Source organism: Petaurus breviceps, unplaced genomic scaffold (assembly GCF_028583685.1).
Source record: "Petaurus breviceps papuanus isolate PSGF00001 unplaced genomic scaffold, PetGlider_PUasm1.0 90919, whole genome shotgun sequence".
NCBI classification, from domain to species: Eukaryota; Metazoa; Chordata; class Mammalia; order Diprotodontia; family Petauridae; genus Petaurus; species Petaurus breviceps.
In genome coordinates, this window is record NW_027187378.1 from 30,333,261 (window position 1) to 30,351,099 (window position 17,839).

Genomic DNA, 17,839 nt, shown 5'->3' on the forward strand with positions numbered 1-17,839 from the left:
TCTGAGTGCCCACATCCTACTCATCCTTTCTGGCTAAGCTCAAGTCCTAATTCCCCTAGAAGTCTTTCCCTGAAGGCCCAACCCACTCTAACCCCTCTGAATCACTCAGGCACTTAACCATTGCCTGGATCACTCATTTGGCACTTGACCTGTACTGCCCTCATGATGCCCAATCTTAGTTTTTTAGCTTTTACTCTATATGAAAAATATGTGCACCTCAGTCTGATGTGAGAGTGACCGTGGGCCCACAAAACCAGCAAAACACAAGCTCAGGCAGGCCCTACCACACTGAAGGATTTCAGAACAGACCAGGAGACTATCCTCCAAAAAGATCAAAGAAAGGAAAAGAACCTGTAGGCACAAAACTTCTTAAAGCAGCTCTTTTTAGTTGGCAAAAAACTGGAAACTAAAGGGATACTACCTATCAAGTGGAGAATGGCTGAACAAAATGAAGGCATATGAATAGAACGGAATATTATTGTGCTGTAAGAAATGACACAAAGGATAACTTCAGAGAAGCCTGGGAAGACTTTTATGAGCTAAGGAAGAATGAAACGAGCAGCACCAGGAAAATAACCAACAAATAACTTCAAAAAACTTAAGAACACAGATCATTTTGGAGACAATCATCCTCAGGCTGGTCACAGGGTGATGAATTTTTCAGGCACCAGTGTGCAGCAAAAAAGCTGTGGGCTTGGGGCAGGGAAGACCTGTGTTCAAATCCCATCTCCAACCCTTTCTAGCTGAGTGAACATGGGCAAACTGCTCAGTTTGTTTCTTCCTCTGTAAGATGGAAATAATAAAACCTGTAGTACTAACTTACCGGGTGGTCATGAAATACTTATGTGATAATGTCTTTATATTTACTTCACAAACCAACTGCCAATTGTGATTATTAATATCAAGCAAAGTGCCTGGCACTTAATAACTTTATTGAATACTGTCTACTAATGCACAAGGTTCTGAGATGTGCCCTGGTGGAGGGAGCACCCAGATTGAAGAAGTCACAGATTCCAGGAAGTACTAAAATATATATGCGTGCTTCACATCTCCCTCCTCTCCTTTCCTAGCCCTGTTCTCTCCTCCACCCCTGACAAAAGATTGTAAATTTCTTCTCCCACTGCCCATCACAAGAACGCACAGAATCTTTTCTATATTGAATGAATGAACAAATAAACATAAGCTACTAAGGTGATGGTTAGGATCTGGTACCTCTAGAGGTTACCAAATAATCAAAACGAGTTCCCTCTTCAAGACATACTTGAGGGAGCTTCCTTCTCCAGTCCTGCTGCTGATGTTCTCTGACTGGAGTTGCTGGCCTTCTGCCTTGACTTTTAGCTGCCTCCAGAGTCAGCTTTATCCTATTTCCTCTGCTTACCTTGCCACACTGTTGGCAACAGGGAAAGGGGACCAAAGCATGCTGGGCTAAGCAGGAAAGGATCTCCTTTTGGAGGAAGGAAAAAAATCTCCATCAGTGAGGTCCTGTACCTTTTGTCCCCATCACCTTTGACTAAAGGAAGGGGCTGGGTATCTCTTTTCCTCTCCCTTTTCCATAAGAGAAACTCAACCCAAGTCTCTCACTGCAAAAACCAGTCATTCAGCAAAGTTTAAGAGAAGCTTTACTTCTACGGGCAAAAAGCATTAGACAAAGAAACTGATCACACAACTGAGTCAGAATACCTCGTTCTAGTTACTAATTGCCATGTGATTCCATACTCTCTCCTTTCCTACCTCAAAAGAAATGTTCCCCAAAGCCTAATGCCATGCCTTATTTCCAGTGGTTGCTCTGATTTCAAATGATCATCAATAATAAAATTTATCCTTCTGAAGACCCTTAGGTATGTAACAAACCAGTCAATTCAATCTATGTTGATAAAGTAGCCTTGCCTTATGCTAGACACCAAGATTGTCTCACTGTAACCCTCTCATTTTTTTTCAGATGAAGAGAAACTGAGGTCCAAAGAAGTATCAGAGATTATGGGATTGCAGATTTAGAGATGAAAAGGACTCCAGAGGTCATCTAGTCCAACTCATGAATTTTACAGAGGGGGAAACTGATACTCAGGACAGTTACAAGACCATACAGAAAGCAAAGCAGCCCAATCAGGAAGAATCCTAATCCCAATCTAATCCATGTTCCCTTACTCCAGCTCTATTTAGCACTCTCACCACCCTAGACCACACTGGCTAAAGCCAAAATTAGAACCCAGCTCTCTTGCCTTCCAATGACTAGGAATGTGTTCACTTCCCTAACAGCCCAGGAAGAAACAAAGAGTACTTGTTTGAGGGTAAAAAAAAAAATTACTTCTCATAATGAGGGCTTGCTACCTATAATCTGTATTCCACACAACAGTCAGACTAGAGCTATTTTTGTAATTCTTCAGCCCCTCCCCCCCCCCAAGGCCAGAGAAGAGGGCTCATAGTCCTATTCTAAACCACGAACCCAGAGTTTTTATCTAAGTCACCTAGGCAACTCTATCAGCTGGCAACTCTGCTTGTTCAGGACCTCATTGGCAAGGTCCTCCTAGGGCCTGAGCCCCATAACTCTGGGAGAAGATGAGAAAGAGAAATTTTCCTTAATACAATTCACCAACAAATTTTTATTAAGCCCCTACTAAGTTCAAGGCCAAGTGCCAAGTCCTGGGGTTACAAAGATGGAAAATGTCAGTCCCAGTGCTCATCCAACAAACATATATTAATTTTGTATTAACGTGCCAACTATCAGCTAGTCTTAAAGATTTAAAAAGTGTAATGAGTTTACTTTCTATTGAAAATTCGAAGAACCCAATATGTCCTCTCTTAGACAGAATACAAGGTAGAGTGTAATGTGGGCCAAAGAGAGCTCCAAAAAGCTTTAAAGAACATTTTCATTGCGGGGAGGGGGGGTTGGGGAGGAGGTGACTGGGGAGAGGAGGAAACCAGGGAAGTCCATGGACGAGGCAGTCCCTGGACTGCGCCTTGAAAGAAGGATTCTGAAAGGCAGAGTTACTCCAGACATGGGAAGTCTGTTCCCTGATCTCCAATGCACAGCTAAGAGTTCAAAACGGTAGGGGATGGAGGGTGGGCAGTGCCAGGCACACAGCAGGCGCTTAATAAACGTTTACTAAATGTAATTGTACCCCCGTAGGCTGCCCAAGGTTTGCCTTCTGAGCCCCTGCGCCGTCCTCCCGAGGACCTCAGGGGAAGGGTTTGGGGGCAGCAGCATTCTCACATGGCCGGGAGGTGGCCCAGGCACAAAGGAGACAGGAGGCAGGGGCAGCAGCAGCGGCGGCGGCGGCGGCGGCGGCGGCGGCAGCTGCAGCAAGGTTGGAAACCAGAGCCCTCAGGAAGAGAACTTCCTACCACGGACGGAGACGTGTCCGTCTCTCGCTCCTCTTCTGCCCTCGGTGCCCACGGGGACCATCCAGTCCTCCCCGCGGCATTAATCAAGGTCCACTGACAACCTGGGTACGGCGGGTACAGGTGAGGAGGCTGCCTCCAGGCCACGCGGCTCCCCCCATTCCAGTTCCCCCTCCAGCATCTCCCCATCCCCCGGGGTCACGGGCGCATCCCCGGCTCAGGCAGTGCCCGGTCTGTGTCGGAGCAGCGGGGAGGGCTCGGGACAGCGGAGTAGCGACTCCCTGGCGCCCGCGCCCCCGACGCCCTCCCTCCGCGATGCTCCCCCCTCCACTGGAGAGCCCCACGGGGCCGCCACGAGCGTCGTCTCCCCGGCCGAGTCCGTAGCCCGCTCTCTCGCTCACCTGCAGCTCCCGCGGCGGTGGCCCCGGCTTCTCGGCGCTCCCCGGCACCGGCTGGGCCTTCCCGGACCGCGGCGATGACAAGCGGCGGCGGCGGCAGCTCTGCGCACTCGGACCGGCTACAACCTCGGACGCCCCCCCCCTTCCCCGCCCCCGGCCCCCCCGCCTGTCTCCCGCCACCGCGCGCATGCCCGACTATATACCCCGCGCGTCAGCAGCTAGGGGCCACCCACCGCGGAGCCCCGTCGCGACTCCGCCCCTCCTCCCGGCCCCGCCCCGCGCCCCGCGCCCCGCGCCCGGGAGAGCCCGGTAGGCTCGGGGAGCCGCGCGTCGGGCTGGGGGTTCCTGCCGCCCGGACGGGGCCCTGGCGCTGACCAGGAGGGCGCGACGCTCATTTGTGCCCCCCGCCCCGAGGACAGGGGCTGCTCGGGGTGAAGAAGGAGTTAAATATGTATGAGCTCGGTAGACTCGAGGTCCGAGAAGGTGGGCAACCCCGTACGTAACCTAGGATGTCTTAGGCAAGTGTCCGGGCTACAGGAGGTGCCCTCGGGGTACTACCCTGTCTCCTTGTGATGCGAGTGTCAAGGTTACTCCCAGAATATAGGATGCTCTTTTCTCCTGCAGGAACGGGGGAGGGGAGGTTAGCTACACCACGCAATAAAGCTACAGTAGGCTAAGCCAAGCCTACCTTCTTTCAGCACCATCCTGGATTGGCACTGAAAATGATGCCAACAGGTAGAGTTCGACCCAGCTCCTTTTGGGGGAAAACCCCAGTCAGATCCCAGTGCCTCCCTTTCCCTAAGGCTCCTTTCTGCACCAGGACTCACAGGTTCAGACCCGGGTGGATCCTGGATCTCCAGGAATTTTATTCGTGCCTTCGGGTATTTCTTAAAATTATTTTTATTTCATATTTCCTAATTAAATGTAAAAAAAAGTTAATCAGTTTTTTTGAATTCCAAATTTTCTCCCTCCCTCCCCTCTCCTCTCCTTGAGAAGAAAAGCAATTTGATTAAGATTATACACTTGAGGCCATACAAAACATTTCCATATTAGCCATGTTGTAGAAGAAAACACGATAAAGTTTGTTGTTTTTTAAGGATGCGTCAGTATGTACCCAGAGTTGGTTAATTATCTGGAAGCTGATAGCATTTTTCATCATGGCTCCTTTGGAATTGTCTTGGATCACTCACTGTCTTGATGAGAGTAACTAAGTCTTTCATAGTTGATCATCCTTAGAATATTGCTGTTACTGTGTGCAATGTTCTCCTGGTTCTGCTCACTTCACTTTGTTCATATCTTTCCAGAATTTTTGAAGCCATCCTGCTCATTGTTTCTTATAACGATAGTATTCCATCACAATCATATATCACAACCTATTCAACCATTCCCCAATTGATAGGTATCCCCTTAATTTCAAATTATTTGATACCACAAAAGAGCTGCTATAAATATTTTCATACAAATAGGTCCTTTTCCCTTTTCTTTAATCAACTTGGGACACAGACCTAGTATTGTGGAATCAAAGGGTATGCAAGGTTTTATAAGCCCTTTAGGCTGTAGTTTCAAGTTGTTTTCCAGAATGGTTGGACTAGTTCACAACTCTACCAGCAGTGCATTAGTGTCCTAATTTTCCCACACTCCCTACAACATTTATCATTTTCCTTTTCTGTCATTTTAGCCAATCTGATGGGTGTGAGGTGTTTGATCTCAGAGTTAATTCACATTTCTCTAATCAGTAGTGACTGAATTTTTATGTGACTATTAATAGCTTTGATTTGTTCTGAAAACTACCTGTTCATATCCTTTGACCATTTATCAATCTAGGGAATGTCTCTTATTTTTATCAGTTAGGTTTGGGTCCCTGTGTATTTGAGAAATAGGGCTATCAGAGAAACTTGCTGCAAAAAATAAAATGTTTCCTAGTTCTCTATTTTCCTATTTTGTACCTCAGGGTATTTAAAAATAAGGGATCCAGGCAATAAACTTGCCAGGGTTATAATCTTACATCTAGAGAAATTGCATCCCCTCCTCCCTCCTACTCCCACCTCTGAAGCTTGCTCCACAGGTCCAATTTTCCCCTCACTTTCTATAAGTAAGTTATTAAATGTTCATTTAGTAAAAGGCAGCTTACCCTCACTTTTGTTTCTAATACCTGTAAAATTGGCTTTTTAAATTTACAGCTGGCACAACTATCTCTCCTCTCCCATTCCCCAACATGGAAAGAAGGGGAGGGGGGCCCAAAAGTGATCAGACACACAATCAGAAGCTAGGGAAATGATCTTAAGTCTAATCTAGGACTGATCAGAGGAGGCAGTTCAAGGAGGCCCCATCTTTGCAGGAATAGAGTTGGGACTTTCTGTCTGGTTCAGGGAAGGTACAGTCTCTTAAATCAATTAAAAACCAAACTTGCCTCTAAGCAAGTCTACTTGCCTGAAACTTGTGGAGTCTAGATTCTTGGATTCCACTGCTTCACACCTCCTCCACTCCTGCCCAAGCCCCAGAAGAGATGAGGAAGCTCATATTCTGCTCAGCAATCTAAAATTGCTTAATTCTAGAGGGAAAAGGGTAAAGAAGCTATCCCCACTGTTATTTGCTCTTGGGATGGGCAGACCTTTGTTTTTCAGAGTTCCCGCTTTCCTCACTCCCTGTAATTAAGGTGTGCCAGGGAAGAGGAAGATTATATTCCTTCTTTTTTCCAAGTAATTTCAAAGTAACAGGGTCACCCAACTGAATTTCCCTTCAGGGGTACCTTTCATCTTTGTAATATAGCTCTTTATAGCTCACTTCTTTTATCTCAGGAATGCAGAATAGTTTATTATTTAGTCTCACATCATTGTAGAAAAAGTGGGTACAATATAACTTATAAAATTATGGAACACTTTCAAGTTTAGGAAACACAGGGATTCATGTCTCCACCTAGAGAAAGGAAACTGAAGTAGGACAGTAGAGTGTCACACCCTATGTCAGGGTCAGGAATAGGATTGAGGGTCCTTGACTCAGCATGATGTCTTACCCAATTAAACACCCAAGTAAAATCAGGGCTCCTGAGTTCTACTTTCATCTTTAAATGGACAGGTCAGGAATGATCCAATCTTGCCCTGCTCCCTTTAACTCTATAGGGAAATGAAAAAGGAGAAAGATGGGGAAAGGGACAAAGAGGGGTGCAGGGGGGGAGGAAGTGGGGGGAGAAAGAAAGAGAGAAACAGAGAGAGAGAAAGTGCACCAGCCTCCCAGTACAGGAAAAGGCAGGATGGTCAAGTAGCTAGAGCTAGACTAGGTGTCAACCTGATGATAGAGGCCTCCTTCTGACACATAATGGTCCATGTAACTCTAGCCAAGTAGGTTACTTACCTTCTCAGTCCCAAGCAACTAGGCCTATACATTGAACAAGTGGTATAGGTTTAGGGAGTTTGTTTATTGGGAGCTACCTACATCAAGGCTAGGACTAGAAGCAAAGAGCTAAAGGAAGTGGAGAGAATGCTTTAAACCTGTCTATAATATGGATCCTGTGTAGCTCTCAGGACCATGAGACCTGTAAGACTTTGCTACTTCAAGGCAGTATTCATCTCTGTTCTTTAAAACTAAAATTCAAGAGTGGCCCTCTGGCCTTCCCAGCCAACATGGCACCCCCAAATGTAGCAGTAAGCAAACACTTGCCAGAGTGATTGCTCAAACTATAGAGTGGACAGGGCAGGGCATGGCCCCATGATTTCTGCATGGGCCTATTACTGTTCACTGTTTACTCCTTTGTTGTTTGCAAGCTGACCCAGGTTATAATTGCCAAAGTCCACCTGGGCAGTGTACTACTAGCCAATAAAAGCAGATAAGCTCCTATCAGTAACCCATTAGGAGAATACAGTTACTCATTAACAAGGCTCAGAACCATAGAACTGGAGAGTGGGAAGGGGAACTCAGCAGCCCTCAAGCTGAAATCCTACATGAAGGGGATCTGCACTATGAATACCCAACTTCTTCTGGTCCAGCCTCTGCTTGAAGACCTCCAAGGAGAGAGAACTCTCCTTGCAGCCCATTCCACTTTTGGCCAGCACCCCCAATGTCTTACCTAATTCTTTATAGCTAGAGGCCTTAATCTGATAGGTGAGCTTGATTACTCTTCCACTAAGCAGTGCCTGTCTGCCTACCTCCCATGAAGACAGTCCCAGATCTGGGGACTTGGGTTCTACCATCATGCCCCCAAAGTTCAGGTTTTATGTAATGTCTAAATAGAAGTTTGAAATGTGAGTTGTTGCTATGCCCTTCAGCTCTCATGGTCTTTCATCAGGTTAGCCCAACAGTGCTAAAAGCCAGTGAAAAAGTGAAAATCAGGAATCTGAGGAGAGTAACAGAAAGAGAAGTGGTCTTGATGAAACAACATCATGGTCCCCTCCACATTTTTTATCTTCAAGGGACAGGTAGTGTTAGCTTTTTGCCTCTTATCAGTAACATGAGATAGAAAGCTTTTCTGGTGAATGTTCTTCCTTAAGGCTGACCTGGGCATAGTAGGAATTGCCATCACCCGAGGTACCAAATGAATAGACAGGGGTTTTCTAGGAAAAGAAGCTCTTCTTCCTCCACTCCACTTGGATTCCAATGTCACCTCATGTAAAACCGGTTTGAGAAGGTTCAGAGGAAATGAATGTGGAATATTTTATTTTTCCAACACTACCCTTCACAACCAGTACAAGACTAGAAGGGGACTCAGTTGCCTTCTGGCTTCTCTTGTCAGTACTACAACTGAAGACTGATTACGAAGCCTCTCTCTAGTGCCTCACTGTGACGTGGCAGTCACCTTGGGTTTTCAAAATCAGAGCTAAAGCTCTTACAAACTGTTCCAAGCTGGAAGGGCTGTGGCAGACTTGGTCTGAGGACCAACCTGCTTAAGCAAAGCAAGGCTCATCAGGGTGGCTGCTGTGGGAGGAATTCCTTGGCCCTGTCAATCACACATCACTATCATTCCTCCTTTTATCTCTCAACTTTTTACTTACTTTCTTGCTCCCTCTATGTCCATCTATGCCTTTTTGGTCTTGTCAGACAAGACTGAAAATGCTTCCAGGAGTATTGTTTATTTCCTCAGGCGGCTTAGGTAGATTAAAAGAAACTGCTGACCCACAGTCTATATATTTAGGAAAGGAGAAGGGCCATTAAAGGAAGTAAGTTATCTCATTAGAATCCAGATCATTTTGAAAATATTTTCCTATTTCTCTCCTTTCCATAGAGCTTTAAAGAGAACTTATACATTCCTTGCTGACCTCCCCTTTCTCCTCTCTAGATAAGGATTATTTTGAAGAGGGAAAAATGAAGGGGAAAAGTGATGGTGAAAGCCAGAATAAGTGAGGGATGTGGCTATTGTTAGAAACTTGGTCTTCTGCCACCATATTCTATAATCCCAAACCAGTTTTCAGTCAAAAGCAACACTAAAGTTTTCTAATGTGAAAATCTTAACCATTCAACACTCCAACAAAATGAGCTTCATACCCAGTTTGTCTCAGTTCATTCCAAGAGTGATACTATGGTTTTTCTTAGAATTCCTTCTAAATCCAGAACCAGAAAAAAAAATAACTTCATAATTGTACCAAATTTTTTAAAAAGGACACATTTAGAAGTACAGAATTCATGTAGATGTTTGAAAAAGTAGTTGATGTTTGTTCTTTGTTTTTGAAAAGGAACAGTAATATCACAGGGTGATCTTAACTAATGGATGAACTGGATTTAAATGAGAGAGAGTTGTACAAAGTCATTAGCCTTACTCTTTCTTCTAGACTGATTGACATCTAGTGGCAAGACAAAAGTCAGGACTACTGGTGATCGCCCAGCACGTAGTGGATGACTATGTCAATGTATGATCAAGTGATTATGATTGTTTCACAGCTGTTGGAACAAACTGTTCTCGTCTGCCCATTTGTCCTAGGAAAATCTTTACATGCCTGGGGAAGATGCCGCGCCCCCCCCCCCAACTCATTAATGGGCCTGAGGCCTGTTAGGTACCCTCAGACTGGTTTAGCCCGTCTGTCAAAATGGTTTACCAGGATGTGACCACTGTACATGTTACAGCTTCTCAGAGGCACAAGTGAAAGCTGAATGCCAAATAGACACCAAAGGTGGATGAGCAGTCCTAAAAAAGGCTCACCATAGATGCTAGCCTTCTTTGAACACCCCATATATCCTACACGTCTGAGATAGTGGTGAGAAGAGAGAAGAGAAGGGAAGAGGCAAGAAGTGGCTAAAAGCTTGACTTCTCTAGGACAGACAGCATGGGAATGGAAAGGGTTTGGACTGGAAGATCAGGTTCTGCCTTCTGCTAATAACTCTGTGATTGTCAGGCTCCTCATCTATAAAATGACCTCTTCCAGCTCTAAATATGAGAACCAATGAAAGCAGCTTCTGTTTGTCAAAGGGCTTTGGCAAGAACCTAAATGCTGATGAACAAGGGGACACGTTGCAAGACAGGGAAAAACCCAGAAAAAAGTTGGGAAAGCTTGCTGAAGTATAAAGCTTCAGGAACCTCCTGCAGCAGCCTCTGGATATTGGCCACATAAGTTGGCAAAGAGTAATAGAGAACTGAGTGTTTCTGTTCCAGTTAGTAAGGAGGAGAAAGAGAATTTTCCAGTAATCTGCAGAAAGTACACTGTGTTTCTGACATTACCAAGTAAAAGCCACATATGCAGAAAATACAGCACAATCTGCTTACCAGAGTTGGTGAAAGGATTGTAAGGATGCTTCTACTCCAGGTTATCAGCAAGAAAGGAAGTGCTCCTTAAAAAGTACTTTGAGGGGCGGCTAGGTGGCACAGTGAATAGAACACGGGCCCTGGAGTCAGGAAGTCCTGAATTCAAATTTGGCCTCAAACACTTAACACAAAACCAGCTGTATGACCTTGTGCAAGTCACTTAACTCCAATTGTCCTACCTTCCCCCCTCCAAAAAAAGCAAAAAGAGTATTTGAGAGAAAATAAGAATAGATATCAATAAAATGCATTTTTCTAAAAAGAAAAAAGTAGTTTTACCCATATCTAAAATCTTGGGAAGAAAGCAGTGAAGTGGAATCCTAACCTTCCTTAGGAGTTAGAAAGTAGAGGAATGACACAAAGAAGGCAAGGAGGAGGACCTCCTCTAAACTTTGGGAGCAAGTAACAGGTACCACCAGGCCTCTTTCCCTAGAGGTGAAGAAAGGTAGCCAGGAATGTTGATGGTGATCCACAGGGCTTCCATGAGAAAGGCCTTCTGAGGCTGGTCAAAAGAGATGCCTGAGTAGTGGTGGCTGGCGCACAAGTGTGCGCACACATGTGTGTGTGTATGTGTACTACCAAGATCTCATTCTGACATGAACAACAGTGAGGTATTTTCCCCATCAGGTATGGCTCAGAGAATAATGTCCTGAGACTTGTTAGACCTAATGGCCACTAGTTACTTCCACTGATTCACATGGGGACATGACTGCAATAAATGGAACCTAGAAGACAGAGGTGATGAAGTCTGGGGCGGGGGGGGGAAATCTAATGATATGAGGAGTAGGGAATATTTTAACAATTACTGACTGGAGGTAGGGGCTTGACAACAGAAAGGTTGATTTGGGAAGGTGGTATTTAGAAATAGGATCTGGTCTTCTTGACCACAGCTTAAGATAGAGAATTGATGGATTATTGCTGAAGTTATAAATGTTCAGCAACCTCCTGAAGCAGCCTCTGGTTACTGGAGTCACAGTGGATCTAACTTTGGAGTCAGACCTAAATCTGGATCTCAGCTTTGGCATTTACTAGCTATTTGATCATGGACTTCTCAATTTTCTTCAGTTTCTTCATTTGCAAAATGGGAATAATAATGGTTACCATGTTTCCCCGATAATAAGACACTGTCTTATTAAATTTTTTGGACAGAAAAACACCAGAGGGCTTATTTTCAGGGGAGGGCTTATTTTAATGAACATTGACAGCAATTTTAATAAACAGGTAAATGTGAACAAAAAAATGTACCTTTATTCAATAAGCAAATCACTGGGGAAGAACAGGATGATGCGCTCACTGCTGCAGCTCTGATTGGATGCAGCTCGGAGCGCGGCGTGCGTTTCACCAGGGGGGAGGGGAGGGTGCATACAGAGGGTACTGTAATGTAGCGTGTAGCGCAGAGGATCACCTTCACTACAGTAGCGATCTCAATAGGGCTTATTTTCGGGGGAGGGCTTATTTTAGAGGAATCTTACACAGTAAGTGGAGGGCTTATTTTCGGGGTAGGTCTTATTATCGGGGAAACACGGTATTTACTATCTACAGAGTTGTTGTGAAGAAAACACTTTGTAAAGCTTCAAGGGCTATACAAATGTGTCCTTAAGAATAAAAGCAGGTAAAAATAACTGGCCTGCAGAATCATGAACCTGCTATAAACTAAATATGGAGAACAAGGGGAAAAAACTGCTCATATATATTCACCTTGCCAGAATTGTATGAAGAGAGGAAAAGCAGGTAAAACATAATCAGTGAAAAGGATAAGTAATTATAAGTTGAAAAATACCCAGAAAAAAGACCATAATTAAAAATAACAAGAAGGTTCCAGGTATATATGTAAAATTCACAAAATACAGATAATAAACAAAATGGACTAGAGATATTAATGTAAGGTAAATATGTCATCATAAATTAAGAGTGAGATTTGGTGGGATATGACTTATGGCTAGAATATGGTTATTGAATTACTTACTTTAGATCAACAATTACCAAAATGTAATACCCAAGACTCTCTCGGGGGGTTTGTATGGTCAAAACTTTTCATAATAATGATAAGATGTTTGAAAACCACTGCCTTAGATAAGTGGAACTATGGAATAACAGTATTCTATATTAAAATATTTTATGGGGGTGGCCAGGTAGCACAGTGAGTAAGAGCACTGGCCCCAGAGTCAGGATGATCTGGGATCTAATCTGGGCTCAGACACTTAGCACCCACCCAGAAATAACTGGCCGTGTAACCTTGAGCAAGTTACTTAACCCCAATTGCTTAAAAAAAAAAATTATGAGAAAGGAAAAGGGATATATTGGGAAATGTTGGAGATATAAACAAAGGATGATAATAAAATATATTTCAAAAACGAAAAAAAATATTGTGAAAAAATCCACAAATTAGCATAGAGAACGTTTGGATGAGGATGAATAGGAACAACAAGTAATAAGTTCCAAATGGATAAATTACCTAAATATAAGGTCACATCATTTAAAAAGATTTGGAGGGAAATGGAAGGAAGTACCTTATACAATTATGGCAGGGAAGAATTCTTTACTAAATAATAGGGGTGATCACAGGCAATAAAATAGACAATTTTGATTGAATAAAATTGAAAAGCTTCTGTACAGACAAAATTCATTCAGCTAGAATTAGAAGAGAATCAGTTGGGAAATTTTTTTGTACCAATCTTTGATAAATGTCTATTATTATTTAAGATGTATAGGGAATTTTTCCCCGACAGGTAAGTGGTCAAAGGCAGTTTTGAAAAAAAGGAAACTCAAGATATCATGCAAAAGAAGACTCCAAATTATTACTAATAAAAGGAGTACAAATTAAAACAAGACTAAAGTTTTACCTTACATTCATCAGCTTGGTAAAAATGCCAAAGGGTGTTTTACCTCAGGGGCTGTGGAAAGAAAAGCACACTACTGTACAATTGATTGGTGGAGCTGTAAATTGATTCACTCATTCTGGATGGCAATTTGGAGATATGCCAAAAAAGTCACCAAACTGTGGCTCAGTGGTAGTGCTACTAGATGTATACCAGAAAAAGGTCAAAGGGAGAGGGATAAACACAAAAATATTTATAGCAGCACTTTTGTATCTGCAAAGAAATGGGAGGAAAGTGAGTCCCCATAGGCTGGAAAACAAATTGTGGTATACGAATGCAATGAAATATTGGGCTGTTAAGAAATTACAAATATGAAAAATGCAGAGGAACTTGGAAATATGAACTGATGTAGAAAGAAGACAGCAGAGAGCAGCTCCAGGAATTATCATTAACACTGTGATTGCAGTAATGTAAAGAAAAATAATACTGGGACCAGTATAAATAATACAGAACTTGGATCACTGTGGTGAATAATCATGTCTTTAGGGCTGCTGGTTATAAAGAGGTAACAAAGACGGAGGAATGATGCATACAATTCCAGACATAGCCAACAGTTTGATTTGTTTCGCTTGATTGTACTTATTAAAAGAGAAGGTTTGGGATACGAGAAATCCCTAGAAGGCAGCCAGGTGGAGCAGCAGGCTTATAGTCAGGAACTTATCTTCTATGAGTTAAAATGTAGCCTTAGATACTTACTAGTTGTGTGACCCTGGGCAAGTCTTAACCCTGTTTGCTTCAGTTTCCTTAAAAATGTACTCGAAAAGGAAATGGCAAACCACTCTAGTATCTTTCCCAAGAAAACCCCAAATGGGGTATTGAAGAGTTGGACACGACTGAAAAATGACTAAGCAACAACAACACGGTCCCTGGAAAATGGGTGATGTAAAAACGAAAAAAGGGACAAAAGTGTCTCTAAAACATTTATAAAGAGAAATACTAACTAAAAAAAAAAGGGAACGAGATTGTATGGTAGTATACCATTGCTAACTCACCCAGATGTTTAACGAGTTCTGGAAAGAAACCAGAAACTAGGATGGAATAATTATTTTCTTTTTTGACTAGGTAAAGAGGTCATTCTCTGCTTCATTTCTTATTAAGCCTTAATCACTGAATGGTCATTGCCTTAGACAAACTGAGACCTGTTAAGGACCTTAAGATTGAAAAAGTCAAGGTTCCCCGCTGCATCCTAGGCAATCTCCAGTTGTCCTGATCTTTGTGTGGCCACTGGATCACTGGAGATTGTCCAGTCTGATGTTTTTATCCCCCACACCTAAGCTTGGATGCAAGCTGTCCCTTGGGCCTGGAATACACTCTCTCCCATCTCCCTCCACTTGTTAAAATCCTTTCATTCCTTCAGTGCACAGTGCATGTATAATCTCCATGAAGTCTTCATTAATAGCCAGAGTTGAAAGTGTTAAATTCTCTTCCCAAATTTCCTCGGTCTCTCTTCTCTGCCTCAAAATATTTTACCTTTTATTATGCATGGGTTTTTTTTCCTCCCCATTAGCCCACAAGAGAGAGCCCTGTGTGTAGGACCTAGACAACTTTTCAACTCTGTATCCCAGAGCATAACAAGATGCCCACAGTAGACACTTAATGGATGGTTTTAGAATTTTGATTGAGGGCATGAATAAAGCCAGAAAAGGAACAGAACTTTGCTTAGGGAAGATGGAATAATGGTCAACAGAATGAATGCAGGGCTGTTCAGCTCTTGATGTATTTCTATTTCTTTTGCGAAGGAGGATGACTTTTGGACTAATGAGCAGAAAAAACAGTAAACAGAATTGAAACAAAATAAACAAGATGGTGAGAGCACCTAGTTGTCTCCAGTGAGTTCAAGTCATAGGTGGATGTGCCTACAGCGTCACTATCTGTAGACTTTGAAAAATGGTGGAAAATAATAAAAGTCAATATTTATATAGTGCCTACTCTGTGCCAGGTACTGGGCTAAGCACTTTACAATTACTGTCTCATTTGAGAATCACAACCATTCTGGGAGGCAGACACTATTTTAAGTCCTATTTACAGAGGAGGAAACTGAGGCAAACATAGTAAAGTGACTTACCCAGGGTCACACAGCTATTGTGTCTGAGGCTGGATTTAAACTCAGGTCTTACAGACTCTAGCCTGGTGCTATTTGAACCACCTTGCAGCCCTAGAGTCAGAAAGCCCTGCGTTAATTCCAGACTTTGACACTTATTGTTGTGTGACCCTGGGCTAGTCACTTAATCCTGTTTACCTCAGTTTGCTCATCTGTGAAATGAGCTGGAGAAGGAAATAGCAAACTATTCCAGTATCTTTGTCTAGAAAACCCCAACAGGGTTCACAAACATGACTAAAAACAGGTGAACAACAACAAGCTGGAAAAGGCCAGATTGGAAATGAACATATCTTGATTTCTAAAAAAAAAAAAAATAAAAGGCTAGCAGCTTTTTCAACCCATATCCCACTAAGTTTAACTTTTGACAAAATTATAGACTGCCTAACTTAAGAGATGGTTTGTGAACATTTGGAACTAAAATTAGTGATTGCTAAGAGCTAGGATAGGTTTAAAGAGACTCTCATTTTCTTCTTTTCCTTAACCTCATTTTCTTTTTTGACACAGTGACTAGATTTGTAGACTAGGGAAATGCTGATGACATAGTATACCTGGACTTGAGCAAAGTTTTCAACAAAATACAAACGGGTCCTTTGGCCAATAAATTCGTACCTCTTACTCTTCCAGTCCCTGAGATTCAGAATACCTATGTGCCCAAGGAAAACTGATCTTTTTCCTGTCACCAATTCCCATTTCCTTATCCCCATTCACTTCAATCCTATCCTTCCCATGTCCCAATCCAATTCTTCCTGCTCCTTCCATTGTGGCTTTGGGAATTACTACAGTATTAAATTTTCCCTCAATTTTGACCTCTCACTTTGTTTCTTCCATCTTAGGATCACAGATTTGGAGCAGGAAGGAACTTAAAGTCCTATCCCTCCCCCCACCTCACTTATTTTGTGAAGGTCACACAGGGAGAGGCAGAACCAGGATTTAAACCTAAGGTATTCTCCTTCTCAATCTAATGTTCATTGCACTACACTACTCACGGTAACTAGGCTCTCCCTCCTCCTCCCCACCAGAAACTGTATTAGACACTGCATCCTGGGCAGAAGCCTCTACTTAAACCCTTGTTCCCATCCCTTCGTCTCCTTTGGAAAACTGCCCTTTAGACCACCCATCCCCTTTCTCTTAAATCTCTTATCTCCTGGCTTCCTTCCATGATGTCTACAAATTCTTCCAGGATTCCCCAATCTTTAAAAAATCCTCACCTGATGCTATCAGACCCTCAAAATAACATCCTTTCTTTTTCTTTTTTAGAGTAAAAGTCTTAAGAAAAGCTATCTACAGTCATCATCTCCACTTTTCTTATTCACCTTTGGAAGGGGAAAGGCAAGGCAACTGGGGTCAAGTGACTTGCCCAAGGTCACACAGCTACTAAGTGTGTCAAGTGTCTGAGGCCAGATTTGAACTTGGGTCCTGTTGACTCCAGGGCCCATGCTCTATTCAGTGCTCCCACCTAGCTATTCCCACCCCTTTGCAGTCTGGATTTCAACTTCATTACTCAACCGAAAACTGCTTTCTTTGGGGTTACCAATGATTTCTTAATTTCTGAAAACAATGGCCTTTCCTCAATTTTGTCCTTTTGGCAGCATTTGTTAGTGCTGCTACCTTTTCCTTCAGATACTCTCCTTAGTTTGGTGACCTTGCTCTTAGTTCTCCTGTTGGACTTTTCATTCTTAGTGTCTTCAGCCGGCTTGCCATCCATATCCTGTCCTTTAATTATGATTATTTTCCAAGTCTCTGTCCTAGGCTCTCAGCTTCCCTAGGTTGAGTTATCATCTCATGCAGATAACTTCCAGAGCATTCTGTGTGTATGTGTGTTTGTTTTGTTGTTGTTGAACTGTTTCACTCTAGTCCAATTCTTTGTGATCCCATTTGAGGTTTTCTTGGCAAAGATACTGGAGAGGTTTGTCATCTCCTTCTCCAGTTCATTTTACAGATGAGGAAACTGAGACAAAGAGGATCACAGAGCTAGTAAGTATCTGAGGCTGGATTTGGATTCATGGCTTCCTGACTTCAGGCCCAGAGCTTTATCCACTGTGTATCTAGCCACATGTCCAGATATAGTACTCACACACAGAGTCCTGTTGTCTCTTGAAGTCCACTTTTTGAGAACATTTCAAAATTGATGTCTTATAGGCATCTCAAATTTAACATGTACAAAACAGTACTCATTGTTTTCCCTCCCAAACCTCACCTTCATTCCAAACTTTCCTATTTCCCCCATCTGCTAGATGGTCAACCAAATTTACGAACTTAAGAGTCATTCCCTCTACCTTCTCCTCATATGACCAATCAGCTGCAGAATCTTACCGATTATCCCTCCACATCACCTCTTATGTTCCTCCCCTTCTCACTCCATTCATGTGGACACCAAAGTGGGACTCTTAATTCCTTC

At 43.0% G+C, this 17,839-nt stretch overlaps 2 protein-coding genes across 3 annotated transcripts in view; both read right to left on the reverse strand.

The window, feature by feature from the left end:
* Nucleotides 1-3,874, reverse strand: part of SLC39A14 (solute carrier family 39 member 14) — a 67,099-nt gene extending 63,225 nt beyond the window's left edge. For both annotated transcript variants that reach the window (XM_069075703.1, XM_069075704.1), the window contains exon 1: nt 3,741-3,874. The gene's annotated coding sequence lies outside the window, so the exon portion shown is untranslated. The remainder of the gene's footprint in view (nt 1-3,740) is intronic.
* Nucleotides 3,426-3,926, reverse strand: LOC138152198 (uncharacterized protein FLJ37310-like). Its single transcript, XM_069075973.1, has one exon. The coding sequence runs from the start codon at nt 3,924-3,926 to the stop codon at nt 3,426-3,428; it is 501 nt and encodes a 166-aa protein (XP_068932074.1).
* Nucleotides 3,927-17,839: the final 13,913 nt, after the last annotated feature.

What these genes read in the sequence shown, in the direction of transcription:
- LOC138152198 (XM_069075973.1), bottom strand. Translation starts at nt 3,926, where the DNA reads ATGCGCGCGGTGGCGGGAGACAGGCGGGGGGGCCGGGGGCGGGGAAGG.